Source organism: Corvus cornix, chromosome 9, assembly GCF_000738735.6.
Source record: "Corvus cornix cornix isolate S_Up_H32 chromosome 9, ASM73873v5, whole genome shotgun sequence".
Taxonomy (NCBI): domain Eukaryota; kingdom Metazoa; phylum Chordata; class Aves; order Passeriformes; family Corvidae; genus Corvus; species Corvus cornix.
In genome coordinates, this window is record NC_046339.1 from 5,494,844 (window position 1) to 5,513,699 (window position 18,856).

General features: G+C 37.7%; 1 protein-coding gene across 10 annotated transcripts in view; it reads left to right on the plus strand.

The window, feature by feature from the left end:
- The window catches only part of NLGN1 (neuroligin 1), a 484,704-nt gene extending 466,107 nt beyond the window's left edge, over positions 1-18,597 (plus strand). For 7 of the 10 annotated variants that reach the window (XM_019284715.3, XM_010397366.4, XM_010397365.4 and 4 more), the window contains 3 exons: positions 7,574-7,786; positions 12,595-13,384; positions 14,358-18,597. In XM_019284715.3, the coding sequence (XP_019140260.1) occupies positions 7,574-7,786; positions 12,595-13,384; positions 14,358-15,180 (1,826 nt within the window). In that variant the 3' untranslated portion in view covers positions 15,181-18,597. The remainder of the gene's footprint in view (positions 1-7,573; positions 7,787-12,594; positions 13,385-14,357) is intronic. The other 3 variants (XM_039557060.1, XM_039557062.1, XM_039557064.1) reach the window with 1 other exon arrangement.
- The last annotated feature ends 259 nt before the right edge of the window (positions 18,598-18,856 follow it).

An 18,856-nucleotide genomic window follows, 5' to 3' on the forward strand; every position in this document is an offset into this window, starting at 1 on the left:
GTGCTGAGACACCCTAGTAAAGAGCAGATATTTGGTGCATTGTGCTGTGGGCAGCTTAATTTTGCATATTGCTTCTACTTGAAGTAAGTAGGACTGGAACAGCTGTGCACTCAATCCTGGTGAAGATAAGAATCTCTCCCTCAGGGCAGTGCTCTCTTCTGCCAAGTAGGACAGTCAGGTGTTGGATTTGGCTGTGGACTTTTCTGTTCTCTCATATAGCCTTTCCTTATCTTTTGGGCTTTGGCTGAGTTTTTTGAAAGGATCAAGTCTGTGTTTGATTTTTGTTATTCCACACATTATCCTGTAAGATTTTGTTTTGCCCACACTGTCTTTTTGGGATGATTTTATTGGTATTTTTATTAAAGTCCTCAGACGTGTTTCGTAAGAGCACTGCTAGTGGATTACTTAGTAACAGAATGTTTTCCTGTGAAAACTTTGTATGCAACTTATAAATACTTTAAACTAAAACTTGAGTTGCCCTAGAGCATGACTCAGCCATGTACTAATAACTACAAATGTTACCTTGTGGAAGGCATTTCAGCAGATGTTCTCTGATAGCAGTAGAATTTCTTGTTTTTTCAAAAATTAGGATGTTCATAGGTATCTGCTATTTTCTGTAGCAACCCCCATCTTTTTTTCTCATATTTTTCAAAGAAGAAGAGGAGACATTCAAATCAAAGGTACTCCAGCTGCCTCTTGTGTCCACCCATAATGTCATTCATCAGTTCTTAAGGCTCACTTCTCCTTTCTAATACATGTCAGCACATATCACTTAAAACCTTGTAAAATGAGTATCTCCAGCTGTATTTCTGAAACTGGACTCTCCTCCTCCTTTTCTTTTTTCCTTTTACTGTCTATCCAGAAATCGGTATTAAAGATCTCATCTAGTGGACTGGCCCCATTACTTACAGAGCTCTCAAAGTGTCTCTGAGATTGTTATCAGACTTTCCTTTGACTTCAGTAAAGATCATCTACAATATGTTACTACAGAGCTGATCTCTCGTGTGATCATTTGGTCTGTGTTGTGCTTCATGCAGGGGCTGGCAAGCAGAGAGTCCCTTTGATCCCTGTTCCCCCTGTTGAAGCCTGCCCCGTACCACAACCCTCTGTGCAGCCATGGGATTGTCACAGGGACAAGGCTGAAATATCAATATCATGCACATAGAGAATATCCAGAATCTGAGACCCTCCCAACTATCCCGACATGACAGAAAAGGCAGAGTGGGATTAAAGTATTGACAATGTGAACAGATTTTCAAAGCGCTCTCAGACTTTTATCATCTCTTTACTGAAACTTTAAAGGCAAAGAGAGTCACTGTCTTCTCACAGCCTTCAAAGAAGGATGGATTTATAATCTGTTTCAACATCTACAGGATGCTTAGAATTGTAGAATCATAGAATGGATTGTGTTAGAAGGGATCTCAAAGATTATCTAGTCCAACTCCCTACCATGGGCAGGGACACCTTCCACTGTTCCAGGTTGCTCCAAGCCCTGTCCAACCTGGCCTTGGACACTTCCAGGGATGGGGCAGCCACAGCTTCTCTGGGCACCCTGTGCCAGGGCCTCACCACCCTCACAGGCAAGAATTTCTTTAGATATCCACCCCTTTTTGTAGGCTCCAGCCATTCCACTAATAATAATTCAAAGGATTTAGTACCCTGGGAGGAGTGTTAAAAACTGCAACAGTAGAAGACCGATGCTGAAATACGGCATCAGAGTTTATGCATCATTACACACTTTTTTCCATGCATACTCACAAAATGCCAAATGATATATTGACAAGCTCATGTATTTACTGATTCAAGCCTGTAAATTGTTTACTTTGGTGAAATGATTGGGAATTTCCAAAGGCTGGGGCAGCAGCACTGACCAAGGAAGTCACCATCCCTGGAGGGATTTAAAAGATGTGTAGGTGTGGCACCTGGGGACAAGTGGTGGGCTTGGCAGTGCTGGGTTAATGGTTTTACAGATCTTTTCCAACCTAAATGGTTCCATGATTCTGTGATTCTCTGATCTGAAACAACCAGGAAAGAGTGCATCTTGATGCAGCATGGTACTATGCACATTTCATGGAGTTAAGCTAAAATCTTGCACTTCTGAAATCATTAATCTCATCAGTAATACGTATGTGGCAGAAAGCTACAGAAACAGATGAGAACTTTGCTAATGTTGCAATCACTTTTCTGTATATTAAGTGAATGTCATACAAAACTCCTGCTTGAGCAGCATTTTCAGAAGACTTGCTTGTCTCAAGCAGAGGTACACTGCAGATGTCTGTAGAGGAATATTTTTCATGCACTGAATAGTTCATATTCTCCTACATTTTTCTTATGGGAGTTCCTAGTCCTTTCAGTCACCTTACCCCTTAACCATGACTAGAATATGCTGTTAAAATTAGGAACTGCTGGTCAGCAAAGCGAGGAGCAGTATCCTCTGCTTCATGAATATCCCATGTACATTAATGTTCACGGTGCTGCTGCCCACCTAAATCATTCAGATTAGTTAGCTGATGCGAATTCGAAAGAGATGGCTAAGATGAAAACAAATGTGCTCTTTAAATTTAACCATCTCTCTTAAAATTTGCTTATCTTGCTCACATTCCTGCCTGAATAGGTATAGTTTAAAGGGCAGTGGAAAATTTCTGTACATGGCAATTACCATTCATTATTAATAGAAGGTGTTGAACTGAAGTCCTAAGCAAGGAATCCAGAGGGAATGCAAATTCTTCCCTCAAAAAATACTCTGTATTCTCCCACTATGCATTGGTGTGTTTATACTTGTACAATCTAAAATTTGCTTTTAACAAAATTAAAGCTGGCACTTGGCTGTACAGGGAATTGTAACTGTGAACCTAGCTAAATGATGATAACACATGCCTAAACAGGTGGGTAATATTAAAGTCTTAAGTGTTACTGCTTTCAGAGAGACAACTCTTGGAAAAAACCCTTTAAGCATGTCAGACCAGTTTTTATATGCTCTTGTGCTTTATTTTTAGAGTAGCATTTGTTGCTGTGTATTTTCTCACAGGAAGATATTCTTTTTGTTTGTCCAACAAGAGGTTCTGCCCCTTACTGTCATCCAGCCACGAAGGTCACTGGGTTATGAAACACTCATATGGACAGAACTCGTTAGAGGGATGGTTTGGGTCTCTTGTGATGTGAAATGGCACTTTCATACCCACCAGCCAGCACCTGGTCTCTTACTGCACCACTGGGTTGTAGCAGACCCATACATTAGGAAAAATTCTGTCTTGGCCTCCCTCTCTGCATTAATTTAAATCTTCGAATTAGGCTAGAGCTTAAAATAATTCAAACTACCTATGGTTTTTCAACTAAATATTTTAAGTTTCCCAAGTCCATTATTTTATTTACTCTTCAAAAGTGCTGGATTCATATTAGAAAAAGATTTATCTGAATGGCAAGCAGAAATCATTACCCAGGCAGATAAGCCTATAAAGCATTAAAATTTATCTTAATACAAAATAGAGGGCCTGGTCGTGGCACTCTCTGCATATTTGTCTAACAGACATGTTACAGAGAAATGGTCCAAATGAGCTTAATAAATCTCTTTCTTAAACTCACAAAAGACCACATCCTCACTTCCATAATTCTATTAGAGTCTGCTCCTCTGGAGGAGATAAAAGAAGAGATAACCTCTCCATTCAGAATATAAAATAGCAATTGTTCAGCTGATGATTGGAATATTTCCAGCAGAAGGACTTAATTATGGAACAAAATTAGCTCAATCTGACCTTTTTAGAGAATAATGCAAAACTAAGTTTTTTGCAAATGTCTTCCTGGAATAACTGAAATAAGGAATAATTTACTTCCCTCTTTTTACAAGAGCAAAAGGTGGCAGAATACGATAGCAGTGTTCTTGGGGAGATGACAATCCAAGGATGATAAGACAGTATGTGCAGAAAGAGATAATGTATTTTATAGACTAGCTGATAGAGTTTAAAAACAGAGAAGCTTTCAGACATGCAAGACCTTTTCAGCAAGAGCAGGTTTCCCTCAGTGAAACAAAATTGTGAGCTTAATAACTAGGTGGTGTAATGGTTGTGTCATAGGAAGGCACCAAAATGTATGGTATCCATATCCATTACATACTGAAAGCTGCTCTTGGGATAAAGACAAACCCTATTGTTCCAATCTGTGTTTTATCTCTGTGATAAATAGGAATAAGTACCTGCACCCACAGACCAACAGGCTGGGGATGATGCTGGTGTTAAAGCACTTCCCTCCAGGTGTTTAGTTCCATGAGTTTATCTGTATTGAGGCACTCCTCACTAGGAAAAGGGAAAAAAAACCTGACACAAACTGGAAAGAAAAAACTCATCTGTTTTATCAGTCCTATCTCTGATTTCATGACATTCTGAATGCTCCTAAGCTGTGCTGATACCACTGCGTACAAGAAAAAAAGGCATGAACAGGTGGTGATATTAACAGGCTTCTTATGGTTCTAAAAAATGAGATAGAAATGTTTCATGTCATGAAAGTCAACATCAATCATCATCCATCTTGTGCAGATATGGAAATCAACCAGTGTGGTTCTTGCTGAGGAGGCGTGAGATATTCTTTTGCATCAGAGCTGTTGCTCTGGACACAAGTCATAATTTGTTTAATATAGATGAATGAGGAGAATATTACTAACACTGCCGTCTTTTCTTTTTTATTTTCATTAAACTGAAAGCTCCCCCTCCTGGCACATTCCCTGAACTGAATGCAGGTTCCTGACGTCTACTTTTAGTAACAAGGACATTCAGAAAGATTCTTTAAAAGTAGTATATTATAGTTTCCCAAGGATTTCTCATTTCCTCATCCATCTATGGGACTTGATATGAACTGATTTAACACCAGGGCTTTGTCCTAGGGCTTTTTCTATAATTTTAATCTTCTTGTTTTTCCAGGCAAAGACTTATGGTTTCCACTCTGCTGCATATTATGCAGAGTAAAGAAAACAACTTTTTCAGAAAGTTTGAGTGTTCACCTTTGTGTTCCTTCAGAGTGATCGGTGTAGCTCAGCTATAACTCCACCATCTAATTTCCTAATAAATGCCTTGGCATAATTTTGAGAAATCTAACGGATCTCTCTGAAGCAATGCTGCAGCTCTGCTGAGAGCAGACCCTGACCAGACTCAGGGAATCTGCAAGCCAGGGAAAACAAAAAAGCAGAGAGGGACATGTTTAAGTCACAATTTTAGTAACTGCTGTAACTGCTCTCATCTCATTGCAGCCTGTGTTTCGAGGACTGCCAGTCCCTCTAATCCCCTGAATCAGTGCAGTCACTTATGTGCTTAATATGATGAACTGATTTGTCACTGAATTTCTACAGCCATACACTTATGCAAAGAAAGGGGAGGACTTTCCCAGCATGTACAGCCACAGGATCCTGTAGTTCCCATAAATACCTACGTTTTAATTTTGTTACAGTCCCTGTTACCATCCCTCAATTCCAAACAGGCTGACAAAGGCAGTGACACTGGTTAGGGAGCTTTCATTAGATTTGCCATCGTATTCAAAGACATCATCTCTCTGTGTCCTTAAAAATTATTTATGGGGAACAACATTTTACTGGAGCGTGAAGGCAAGAATGAAGGCTCCTGTGCAGGCAGGGTTGTGCTGGAGCCATGCTTTCACGTAGCCATGCACACCAACCCTCTGGCCACACAGAGGAAAGTGAAGGAGTGTGAAGCAGGGTAAAATAACCTCATAATAATCTCAACTCATTGCTGAGCTGTAATAGTAAAGTGAGAATGAATGAATTAATTATAACTATGTCTTCCTTTCGGGGCTTCCCCTGAATACCAAGGGGGTATTTTTTTATATGGTAGTGATGCTACTTTGCTTTTTATGCAGTTCAGTAATAAATATGACGGGTTTCAGTTGCAGAAGAGTGGCTATTTTAAAGTCTAGCATAGAGTAACAGTTTACTACAGATGCAATGAATGAAGTAGGTCTATTAGGCTTGGCACATTAGGTCTGGAAGTGGGAGCATTGCTGGCCTGGCACCTTATGCCACTTTCCTGTTCCCTCTCCGTGGTTACAAAATTCAGGATTGACCTACACAAAGAAAGATGCTCGCCCTAAACGGAGCAGAGCTCAGCTGCTGAGGCAGTGAGGCCAAAGAGCTTTCAGTGCCATTTACAGCAAAGAAGGGCTGTACATAGGGCAGAACATCAAGTGCAAGCTTGCCATTTGAAGCCAATTCAGAGTAATAATAAACAAATGACACGTTCATTATACCCATGAATATAGGTACACACACCCCCCATCTGTATTCTTGTTAAATCCTTGCTATATAGATGCATATGCACGTGTCTTCTTAGAAATGTCTTAAAAGCTGCTTTTATTGTCATAATGAAAGAGTAGGACTCCTTTGAGAGCCATTTGTCTGCAAAACTACTGTAAACTTCCTTTGAGTAGGCTGTCTGCACTCAAGAGAGTTAAATCAGTAGAACTTTGACGAGACTAGAAGACCTACTGATATCTAATTAATGTGGAAATAATTGTTGTAATCATTGCATTTCTCTACAAAGCATGTACTGAAAAGCAGTTACACGATTTAGTGAGCATCAAATCAGTTTGATATGCAAATGGAGGTATGGACTACTTCATAATTCTGGTAGTATTTAAACATTTGTTTATAAAGTTGAGAAAATTGGAAATGTCAACAAATGGGGTCCAAAAGCGATGTCTTTTATCAGCAGAGACTTTCTTCAGAGTTTTTGCTGTACACCTTTTAGAGTCAGTAGGTTGTAATGCCAAGAGTAACAGCAATGCCAGATGTGAGGGTACTGCTGGGAGTAAAGTGTGGAACCGTCATTCCTGCACCTGACACATTCCGACGCTTTTCCTCCAGCAGGAATAAAAGGGAGCAATTGTAGTGCTCTCCAGACTACCCCTGAGCTCTTACCTTTTTGCTTTTAAGGGGCCGTGGAAACAACCTAAATTGTCTTTATCTATTTAATGTAGATTCAATTAACTCAGGTTAATGACTATGGGATGGAGCTCAGGGAGTTGAGAGCTGCTCTCATGGTTCAGCCTGGCTTGTCCTGTGGCATAAGCTGCATTTTTGGGTGGAGAAAAAAGGAAAAGACAATGAGTCCTGCCAGGACAGGATCAAACAGAATCTACAAGGAAGTGTAACCATCACCTCTCGGGCACATGCAAAGCCCATGGCTGCATCCAAGTACAGAAATACAACACAGAGTTGATCAAATCATGTACAAAACAACTGCAGCTTATCTGTCTGCTAAACCGTTACTCTTAAACTCAGTACAATCAACACAAAGTCCTTGGCAGTAATAAACTGTGACCTAAGATTTAGATGAGTATTTTGCCTCGGATGTATCTTTGCTACATATATTTATCATGGCCAAAAGAGAGGATACCGAATATTTTTATTTCAGGAGGAGTGCAAAATTGCAAATTGTTCCCAGGAACTATGGAAAATTATGTAGTTGCACGATATTTAATGGCATATACTTCTGAAATCTTACTTGGAAGATTTTAACAGGATCACTCAGAAGAGCCCTTGCTAACCCCTTCTCTTTTCATTTACTTTTAACAGGATTTCTGAGCACCGGGGACCAAGCGGCAAAAGGAAACTATGGCCTCCTTGATCTAATTCAAGCTTTGCGATGGACTAGTGAAAATATTGGGTTCTTTGGTGGTGACCCATTAAGAATAACTGTTTTTGGATCTGGTGCAGGCGGTTCATGCGTCAATCTGTTGACTTTATCCCATTATTCTGAAGGTAACCGTTGGAGCAATTCAACCAAAGGTATTATGCAGGTTGCAAATTTTGACAATTTTGGTGTCTGCATGCCACCACCATTAGTACTATGTGATGTTCTGTATATTCTCTTTGTTTCTATGAACTGTTGAGTTCAGCTCAATATTAAGAAACTTTTCAAAGTCAGTACAAGCTTCCTTCTCCCTCAGCTCTTCTCTGCATGTTTAAATTTTGGGTCACTTTCTTCTTTTTCCTATGGAGCTTTGTAGAAACACTTTATAGCCGACTTCTGAACAGCATTTTCTTGGTGCATCATTTTTGTCTCTTTTCTTTCTTACCTAAGGGTGTCCTTTTTGGAAAATCAGTCAGTCATGCTCACAGTAGATGAGGTCATCTATATTCAGACAGTTGTGAAAGGCGTGTTTAGTTTCTCCCGAGGAGCAGAATTTAAGGAAAACTAAAATGACACAGTTTCTCTTTTCAGGCTAACAGCTGAATTGCTTAAAACTATTATTTTGTGTGAAGGAAATGAGTAACTAGTTCAGAAATCTTTTGTCTGAAACTGCATGAACTTCACTTGCTGTCATCTAATAAAAGAATGGTTGAATGTTTTGCATGCATGATCCAAAATTGTCAAAGCATCCAAGTTGCAAATGGATTTCCTTCTATATGTTTTTTTCCTATTCCATAACTAACACCTTTTCTCTCTAGTTGAGGCAGACAACAGGAAATTAAAATCATGCTGTTTGAGGCACCCAACTTATTTTTTCCATGATTTTTGCACCACAGTTTCACACAGTGTCTCTCATTTGCATGGCTATTGCTTATTGATCATGTTACTTTTGTCTTACTGTTTTCACATATTTTTATCTGTATTAGTTTTACCAGAGACACCACACTGTGCCCGGTGCATATAATCCTCCACTAATTTCTATTGCTGTTATCTCCATGGGGGACTAATTGGCTGGTCATAAAAACATAATTCTGCTGACATTAAAAGAGCTGCATTTCCCCAAAGTCATGTTACAAAGACCACTGAGGTCAGTAGAAGTGAGAGATTCTTTAGACCATGCCATTATGCGTTTTTAAATGAGAGAAGAATATAACTTCTATGAGAAAAGTCAAGTGGAAAATAAGACCGTGGTCTCAATTTTAGTCTAGTTCCACAATTTGATTTTTAATGTAATCTCTTTTTTTCTTCCATAATTACCTGCACTTAAATAGGAGATATTTAAAAGAACAAGCCTATAAGAACAAGATGTAAGCATTACCTCACTGCACTGTGACCTGAAGGTCACAATGCACCATCTTCTTTTTAGCAGAACTCTCAAACTTTATCATCAAGGATTAACTCCACTTCAATGAGGACAATATCTTCCCCTAACTCTTTACTTGGTGTTAATATCAATCTTCTTGGTATAACGTGACATCAATGCAAAATGCCGTCTTTACAATATTTGGACAGTCATGTGTTGCCTCCTATCAGCAAATGATACCCTGTCATATCCCAACACAAGGCCAGAATTCTGCCAAGAGCAGAATTTGTTCAGGGAAACTGAGGCACTAAGTTTCCAACACAGCAGATCAAGGCCTTTTGGAGGGGTCTGAAGAAGATTCAGTAAAAGTAAGTTTTTAAGGATTTCTTTTAGAAGAAAGCAAACCCATGCTTTGATGAAATTTGGATTTAAAAGAACAACTCACCACACTCCCATGTATGATATAAATTGGTCAGGTTCAAATAAGAAAAGTTATTTCCTAACATTTCCAAACCCCCTTTCGTTTCATGTTATTTTGCTTCACATTCACATCTGAAAGCTGGAAGGAGGACTTTTTACAAGAGCATGTAGTGATAGGACAAGGGGGAAGGGCTTAAAGTTGACAGAGGGCAGGGATAGCTCAGATATTATGAAGAAATTCTTCCCTGTGAGGGTGGTGAGGCCCTGGCACAGGGTGCCCAGAGAAGCTGTGGCTGCCCCATCCCTGGAAGTGTCCAAGGCCAGGTTGGACAGGGCTTGGAGCAACCTGGGACAGTGGAAGGTGTCCCTGTCCATGGCAGCGGGTTGGAACTGGACGAGCTTCAAGGTCCCTTCCAACCCAAACTATTCTAGGATTCTGTGATTCTATGATTGTCAACCAGTGTCTTTCATAAGCTCTAAATTCAGAAGCTCTCTTCCATTCTGTCGTTTCCCTCTGAAAGATTCCCTTGGCACTTGAGAGGAGGAATTCAGCCTATTTCAAGATGGAGCTGTTCACAGCCACCCACCTGTGAGTGGGCAAAGCAGCACCCATCTTCAGAAAGCGCTCTGAAAATATAGATGAATATATGCAAATTATTATTATTTACTGTGGTGAGACTTTGAATAAGAGTCACAAAGCACTATGGCCCATTGAACATTTAAATCTTCTTTCCATCAGTTTGAAGCCCACAAGCAATAATAATCATACACATTATCAGATAAACATGTAGTTCTCCATCCTGTGACGTACAAATTTCTGCCACGAATTATGTGACAGAATGAAAATAATTTTTCATACCATTCATTTTTCACCAAATGATTTGAGTGGAGGAATAGCTCTGTCAGCATTCTTTAGCACAAGGAGGCATGTTTAGTTTCACTTCCTCAGATGACTTTATGGCCAAAGGACTTGACCACTTTTACTTAAGCCAGCATCTGATGTTTATGTAGCACTTAGCAAGCCACAGTGTTTGTATCAGCATTTTCTTGTACATAGCTTACACTTCCTGTCCTTGTTCAGACATATTTAATAAAGCAATAAAAATAGATTTACACAATATGCAAAAACACACATCATGAATTATCATAAAATACATCTTTGTGAAAATTCAGCTTTGTCATTTAGTTACATTTATTACAACGCCTGGATCCTGTGTGGTAATTCCACTGACTTTGAGCTGATTTATACTAGCTCAATATCTGACCTTATAAACATGCAAATATATTTTTAGCTGTTTATAGCTCAAGTTCATTCTTATTTTTACTCATATCTTGCAAGGAAATAATATCTTGGATATGACTTCTCATAAATTTAAGAGGAAGCTTGAGTTTACACATTTCAGTCTCTACACCTATCTAATTTGAAGACTTTTGGATTAGGACCTAATACAATCTAGAATGATTTTAAAATTCCTGAGAAGCTTGTAAAACGTTTCCTGCCAGCAACAGATTCCAACTTATTTTTGAGTGTACAGGGTCTGGTGCTGCAGTACAGGCTGTAAAAGCATTTCTCTGATTTGATTTAGAGGCTGGGGAGGTTTTTTATCAATAGAAATATGTTACTTAGCAAAGTAAAAGCCATCTTGTGCATTATTGGAATAAATTTCTGAGCTAAGCTGATCGCCTTGATTCCAGTTCCTCAAGTGGGAGTATTGAACTATTCATCAAGCATTGGACCAAAGATTCTTGGTGGAATTGAGTGAGGCCAGGTGTCACTTTCCGTCCCTAAGTGAGTCCACCAGAGTGAGTGGAATGACTCCAGCACAAGTAAAACAAAATTTTTACCCATATATCTTAAACCAGCGTAATTTTTGAACACTATCGACCATTTTGTGTTACACAGAGTGACCTATAGGAGGTAGGGTGCAGTATAAAATATTTCCAGTAGTCTGTGCAAAAGGTGTGACACTGAAATGAACTTCTATGAAAATTTAAAAAAACCCCTCACAAAACAGCAGAAAGGCCACAGTTACCTAAATATAGTCTAAATACCTATTAAATACAGTCTAAATTACCTAAATACAGTTTCTGAGCATTATTTTACACAAGATTCAAACCTATAATCTCTTTTAGAACCCAAAGTACCCTCCTCAAATGGAGTGGAAAAATGCAAAGGGAGTATCAGAACAAGGATGAGTTTCGATTGCATTAAAGCCAATAGTAAAATATTTGCATTAATTCACTGCCTACAGGGGGGTGAGGCTATCATTCATGACATGTTTTAAAAATTCTTACAGAAGAGAGAGGAAAAGTTCAATTTTGACATATTTTGTTATTTCTTTGGGTAGAATTCCTGGTCCAGAGTGCTAATTAAATCAGCATAAATTCAGGTTAATTGCACTGAAGTCTTTGGGATTTACTGCAAGTTTATATGCACTGCCAGATCATTCTGTCTCCCTTAACTAAATACCTGAACATATGTTTAAAACTCTGAATTACAAAGCTAAACAGTGTAAAATATATCATTTCCCTTTTTATGTAAGTGTGATCAATATAAACCTTAAAAAAGCTCCTTACAAGAAAGGATTTTGACTTAGGCACTCACAAATTTAATAGCTGCCTGGTACCTTCTCATCTATTACTCCAGAATATAAACTTTTGCAGTGATATACAATTTAAAAGCACTGCATTTTTCAAACTGAGTTTAATCCCAAAGAAAACATTAAAAAGTGTAATAGATTTATTTAAGACACAGTTGTATGCATGCATGCTGCTGATGGCTTGAACAATACCTAAAACTTCAACCCATTTCAGAGACCTGATGGCTTTTTCACCAACCTATAAGGTGCTTTAAGAATTTTTTTTAACCTCATAGTGTTATCCTACATAAGGTAATGGTACTCCTTTTCCTTCCTGAGCTTTTTTTGAAAATCTGTTGCTCAGCTGGACTATATTGAGGGAGAATCATTTGCTTCAGCACGTACTGCATTTATTTTGTGCACGCTACCTGTAGGTACAACAGCAGTCAGATCTCACCATCCCGTGTATTTAAGTACTATTAAGATTCAGGTATCTCTTCTGTTAAAGTTTTCTATTGTTTCAAAGAACTCCTTTGAATCTTTCAAAGTCTGTGGCTGTTTCAAGGTCACTTCAGTAGTTTTCAAATATTTCTCCCCACAGGACTTTTTCAAAGAGCAATAGCTCAAAGCGGAACAGCTCTCTCCAGCTGGGCAGTTAGTTTTCAGCCTGCAAAATATGCCAGGATGTTGGCTACAAAAGTTGGTTGCAACATGTCAGACACTGTAGAACTGGTGGAATGTCTACAGAAGAAGCCTTATAGAGAACTTGTCGACCAGGACATTCAACCAGCAAGATACCATATAGCCTTTGGACCAGTAATTGACGGCGATGTGATACCAGATGACCCTCAGATCTTGATGGAACAAGGAGAATTCCTCAACTATGACATCATGCTGGGAGTTAACCAAGGAGAAGGGTTGAAGTTTGTTGAAAACATTGTGGATAGCGAAGATGGCATATCAGCCAGTGATTTTGACTTTGCAGTTTCTAATTTCGTCGATAACTTATACGGATATCCCGAAGGCAAAGATATATTGAGGGAAACTATTAAATTTATGTACACGGACTGGGCAGACCGACACAATCCCGAGACCAGAAGGAAAACACTGCTGGCTTTGTTTACTGATCACCAGTGGGTTGCACCAGCAGTGGCCACAGCAGATCTTCACTCGAATTTTGGATCGCCTACATATTTCTATGCCTTCTACCATCATTGCCAGACAGATCAGGTACCTGCATGGGCAGATGCAGCCCATGGAGATGAGGTTCCTTACGTACTAGGAATTCCCATGATTGGTCCTACTGAGTTATTTCCTTGTAATTTCTCCAAAAATGATGTCATGCTAAGTGCAGTGGTGATGACGTACTGGACAAACTTCGCAAAAACTGGGTGAGTACCAGATAATGAGTGGTCTTGTATGCAAACTTTGGATGGAATGGTGCTTTCCATTGGTTATCTCCCTTGGGAATGCCTGTGTACTTGTGGGATGAATAAGAGATTAAGAATTGAGTTGGATATTTATGTTTACTGTAATGTCCCTTGGCTCACTAACATATTTTAGGAAAAAGAGGGGAAAATATCTTTGCAGACTTTCTGCAAAGAAATTTTAAAATATACACAAAACTAATTAAGGAAACTCTAGAAAAGTGTAAAGCTAAGCATTTAACATATGTGTATAGTTAAAACCAGCTACAGTAGTACCTGCTTTTACCCCACCAATGCTTTCATCCTATGAGACAGAAAATTATATAAATACTGCATCCAATATAATACAGCTTCTTTTAGTAGTACATTTGGTCTTTAATTGACCCTTCTGACCACAAAATATGTGACTTTAAACTTGGAAAGTTTTAATTATTTTTTTTCACTGGAGTTCAAAAACCTTTGCTACCTTTGACCACTGTTATTTTTGACTATGCATTGCACTGAGTTGTGCTCTGCCATGATCCTTCCCCTCTGGAAGCCCACAGATGATTCACAGGAACAGAAATGCAGAGCTGTATGAACTTTATGCTGCTAAAAAAGACAAGAAAATCTTAATGTTCTCTCACACTTGTCTCTCATAGACATTTGTCCACATCACTACACCCCAGGCAATCTTCCCTCAGCAGTGCAAGATTTCACTGTGAGAGCGACACCAACATTTTGGAGAACCAGGGAAGCTGCTGAAGTCTGTGTAAAAGAAGGGTTCATTTGCATAATGCTGTTTCTAATCAAGATTATTAAGGCCTCTAATTTTAGGGAGTAGCACTCTGCTCCATCCAAAGGCAGACTTAAACATTTAGTATAAAATCTTAATTATGTTAATTTTATAATTCCGTTTGAAATGCTTTGTAACATTGGAGATATCTTTTTCTTTTAGTGACCCAAATCAACCAGTGCCGCAAGACACAAAATTCATCCACACAAAACCAAATCGTTTTGAAGAAGTAGCATGGACCAGATATTCTCAGAAAGACCAACTGTATCTTCACATTGGATTAAAACCACGAGTTAAAGAACACTATAGGGCCAATAAGGTGAACCTTTGGTTGGAACTGGTACCTCATCTGCACAATCTTAACGACATTTCACAGTATACCTCTACCACAACTAAAGTGCCATCGACTGATAATACTTTCAGACCCACAAGGAAAAATTCTGTTTCAGTTACTTCAGCCTTTCCTACAGCCAAACAGGATGACCCCAAACAACAACCAAGCCCATTTTCAGTGGATCAAAGGGACTACTCAACAGAATTGAGTGTTACTATTGCGGTTGGCGCATCTTTGCTGTTCCTGAACATTTTGGCCTTTGCAGCGTTGTACTACAAAAAAGACAAGCGGAGACACGATGTTCACAGGAGATGTAGCCCACAACGTACCACTACCAATGATCTCACCCATGCACAAGAAGAGGAGATAATGTCCCTCCAAATGAAGCACACTGACTTGGATCATGAATGTGAGTCCATCCATCCACATGAGGTGGTTCTTAGGACCGCCTGTCCCCCAGACTACACGCTAGCTATGAGAAGGTCTCCTGATGATATCCCCTTAATGACGCCCAACACCATCACAATGATCCCCAACACTATACCAGGGATTCAGCCCCTACACACATTCAACACATTTACCGGAGGACAGAACAATACTCTGCCCCATCCTCATCCCCACCCCCATTCACACTCAACAACCAGGGTATAGCCAGACAAGATGAAACAAACTTTATTTTTTGATGGATTACAGTAGGTGATATTACTGAAGATTACTTGGCTTTCAACCTACAAGACTCTTACTATTTAAATATGGAGGAATATTATGTGAATATACATATCAAGAACATTTGGGGTTTTGAAAAAAATGAATTGTACATATATCAAATGAACTTAAGAAACAACAAAACAAAAGAAAAAAAAACAAAAACAAACAAACAAAATAACAAAAAACCCAACTGTTTGCAATTGCTTGAAGCAGTTGTCCTGAATGATACTTTTTCATTCACATTCAAGTATTAATTTTTTGAAGATTTAAGTTACATAATGGAATTAGGCATGTGCAACACAAACAGGAAAGAACTATGACTGAAAATTTTGAAAACCTATAAATATGCACAAGGGACACACTAATGGAATGTCAGATAATTTTCACCAATTTTTATTTGGACCTGTTTTCTTGTGTAGACCATATTTACATATTTGAATAAGTACACAAAGCACCAATGCTGTTAAGGCCTTAGAAAGGGGCTCATGCTGAAATCTGCCAGTCAGAGAAGTTTTACAGTCTGGCAGGTACAACATTATCACATAAGTGCTGTCAGTATAAAAGTTGCGGGAATAAAGGAAACTGGATATTTTTAGCACGATGTGCATGATAATTTATATGCTTGGTGGCTGTGCTGCTGATTAAGCCGTAATTAAAATTCTTCTCATCCCATTGGAGTTTTTAATAGAAGCTTTTTCCATCAATTGGCACAACCTAAAGAAGTTTTCTAAAGGGGCAAAAGTAATTACAGTAAAATATTTCATGGTAGCTTCTGAAAGAGAAGGGGTTGCAACAGTTCTTAAAGGTATATATGGCATTCTAGGTGGTGGACCCTCACTGATATGAATCCCCAACAAAAAATGTATATTAATAATGTTCTTTTTCCTTTCCACCTAAATAATTTCTAATTTTGAAATAACTATAACTTTAATGGAATCTCATTTGTTGAAGGATTTATAATTTGCTGTGATTTAGTTACCAAATATTTAGTTCAAATTGATAAGGTAAGGTGTGTCCAAAAATTTAATTGCAATGACATTTTGCCATTTAAAAATGCCCCAATATTACTGCTCTGATTACACCTTTCAGTTTATTGTTTCAACTCATGTGCATGTTACAAAGTTTACTTATAATACTTTAATATAATGTTAATTCCCTTTTTGCTATACATTATCTTTGTCATTCCAATGAATTCTCTAGACCAGATGGCAAGAGTGTAGAAAAAGAGGGTATATAAGAATGGGGAGAGAGCCAACAACTGGAAATTTAAAAATCTGGATACTACGTATGTTTGTGTGATTTGAAGTGAATGTTCTAAAATCACGAGAAATTTTTCATTCCCCTGTTGCTTTCCAGTAATTCTATACCACGGTCCTTTCAAAAACGTTTGTATATGTAATCAGATGTACATTTATATAAAAGAAATAATTGAGATGGACTTAAGAGCACATCCCTGATAAATACTTTCTCTCTTACCTGTACTATATTTCTATTAGACTAAAGTTATGTGATTTTTTTTTACATTTTTTCAAATTACTAGCAATTTTGATAGTTTGTAAGATAATGCGAAGAACTTTCTCTGACAAACTAACTGCAGTAACAGAAACATTTCTTTTCAGTTACTCTTTTTCAAGAATGAAAGCTTATTACACACAAAAATTGTATACTACTTGATGGAAAATTACTTTGTATTTCTTGGCCATATTACTGGTCACTGAGTGAAATAAAGATAATCTGGATAACGAATATTATTCCAATGTTAAGAGACCTGATCTTTGCTCATTAAAGAGCTAAAATGTTTATTGCTGTTTTGTCATTTTTTAATGAAGTAATGGTAACTGTCTCAAATAAAGAGTAATATCTTAAGACCATTCTGGTTTTTGAAGACATGAGCATGCCTTCTACAATTAATAAAACTGCATATTTATGGGCCAGCCCCACCGCAGCCACTTCTTACAGAAATATTGATATTGTGACTGTCATCACACGTAAATCTCCCCTAGATTTCAGGAATGAGTTAAAAATGCAATATCGACGCCAAAGAAAGGATGAGGAACAGGCCTAATTGAAATAAATCTGCAGTATTCCATGATGGGAAAAGAAATCACTTGGGTTTTATTGGGTGATTGAACTTTTATTATAAAAATTGCTGGGAAGTTTAAAGCATGTTTGCTAACATCGAGCACAGACATTAAAAATTAAGCTGAAACCAAAATAAAGTACTGTAATTTCAGTTATTTTATTTACCTATTAAAAAAATAATAATATTGTGTACTTAATTAGTGCTTGTTGCAGTCCCCAGTTTTAAATTAAGGTCTTTTTGTAGAAGCATAAAAAATAGTCTTCAAAATCCAGGGCGGTCTGTGTGCAATTTCTGCCTGATGTGGTTGTGCTTTTAGACTGTGACCTGCCAATGTAAACCAATAAAAAGAATTGTCTGCCATCTGATAATTATTGTTTAATAAGAAGATTGTATTTTGCTATGTTGATGAAACAAAACAAAAAAAAAATACAAAAATATTGATGGCCATAAAACAAGATATTAATGAAATATGATTTTATGTGCTTTTCTTAACTTTATCAAAACCAAAATAACTTTCTACTATAGTTTATTTGTGGCCATATATCTATATATCTCTATATATACAGTATCTGGTAATTGTTTACTTTTATTAGTTACAAAATAAATGATTTAGGTAAACTGAGCATGACACTACACTTCATTTCTGTCAGCCAATAGTATTTAAAATGTGAAAGATGAAGGCAACAACACAAATTTTGTCACTTCTGTTGGGAAAAAAAAAAAAGTCCATTCCTGTGATGCAGATACTGTGAATGATATTTTAAGTGGCTACTTTATACTAACGTTACAGCAGCTGGCTTTCCAAAAGTAAGATGGTGTCCCACGTTTTAACACAACATTAAGAAAGAGCAAGAGATGTTTTAAAGCTGAAATGAGAATATAAGAAGTGGTTTTGGAATATCTTCATGTGCTTCATGGAATATAAGTTTGTTCTTTTCAAAATATTTTATCTGTTTGGTTTGTTTTTCATGGTAGCCTACACAAAAGCAAAACTGAGTGTGATATTTAATTTCTTGTATCATCCCTGAACCAGATTTCCAATAAAATTAGGATATGAGTCAGTCTTTGGAAGTTCAGTAAAAATATAAAGAGCCTGCATTTATTGACTTCACACTTTTGTAAATATGTTTGCAGACCTTTTTAAAAAAATGTATTCTACCATTTTGAGAAAAAAAAAATAACAATGGAATCATTGTCTCGTTTATCTATGAAAATTACAGGCAATATAATGTGCTGTGCTGACATTTCTAGGAGAAATAAAACCGATAAAAAACGCATTTCGCTCAATGGTATCTCAGTTGGTTATACCTGGTATTCTCCACCCACAGAAGACTTGCGAGGCATGGATGAACTTCCTGGATATAACCTTCCATAGGAAAATGTAGTCTTTATATTTGTTGTCTGTACTAAACATGGATTCCTGTGTCACAAGTCTTTAATTATCGGATGTTTTTGTTATTCAAACACCCTGAAAACCAGATGAATAGAGGTCTAACAAATAAACATGTTACAGTTTTAAAGACACCACTGCACAGA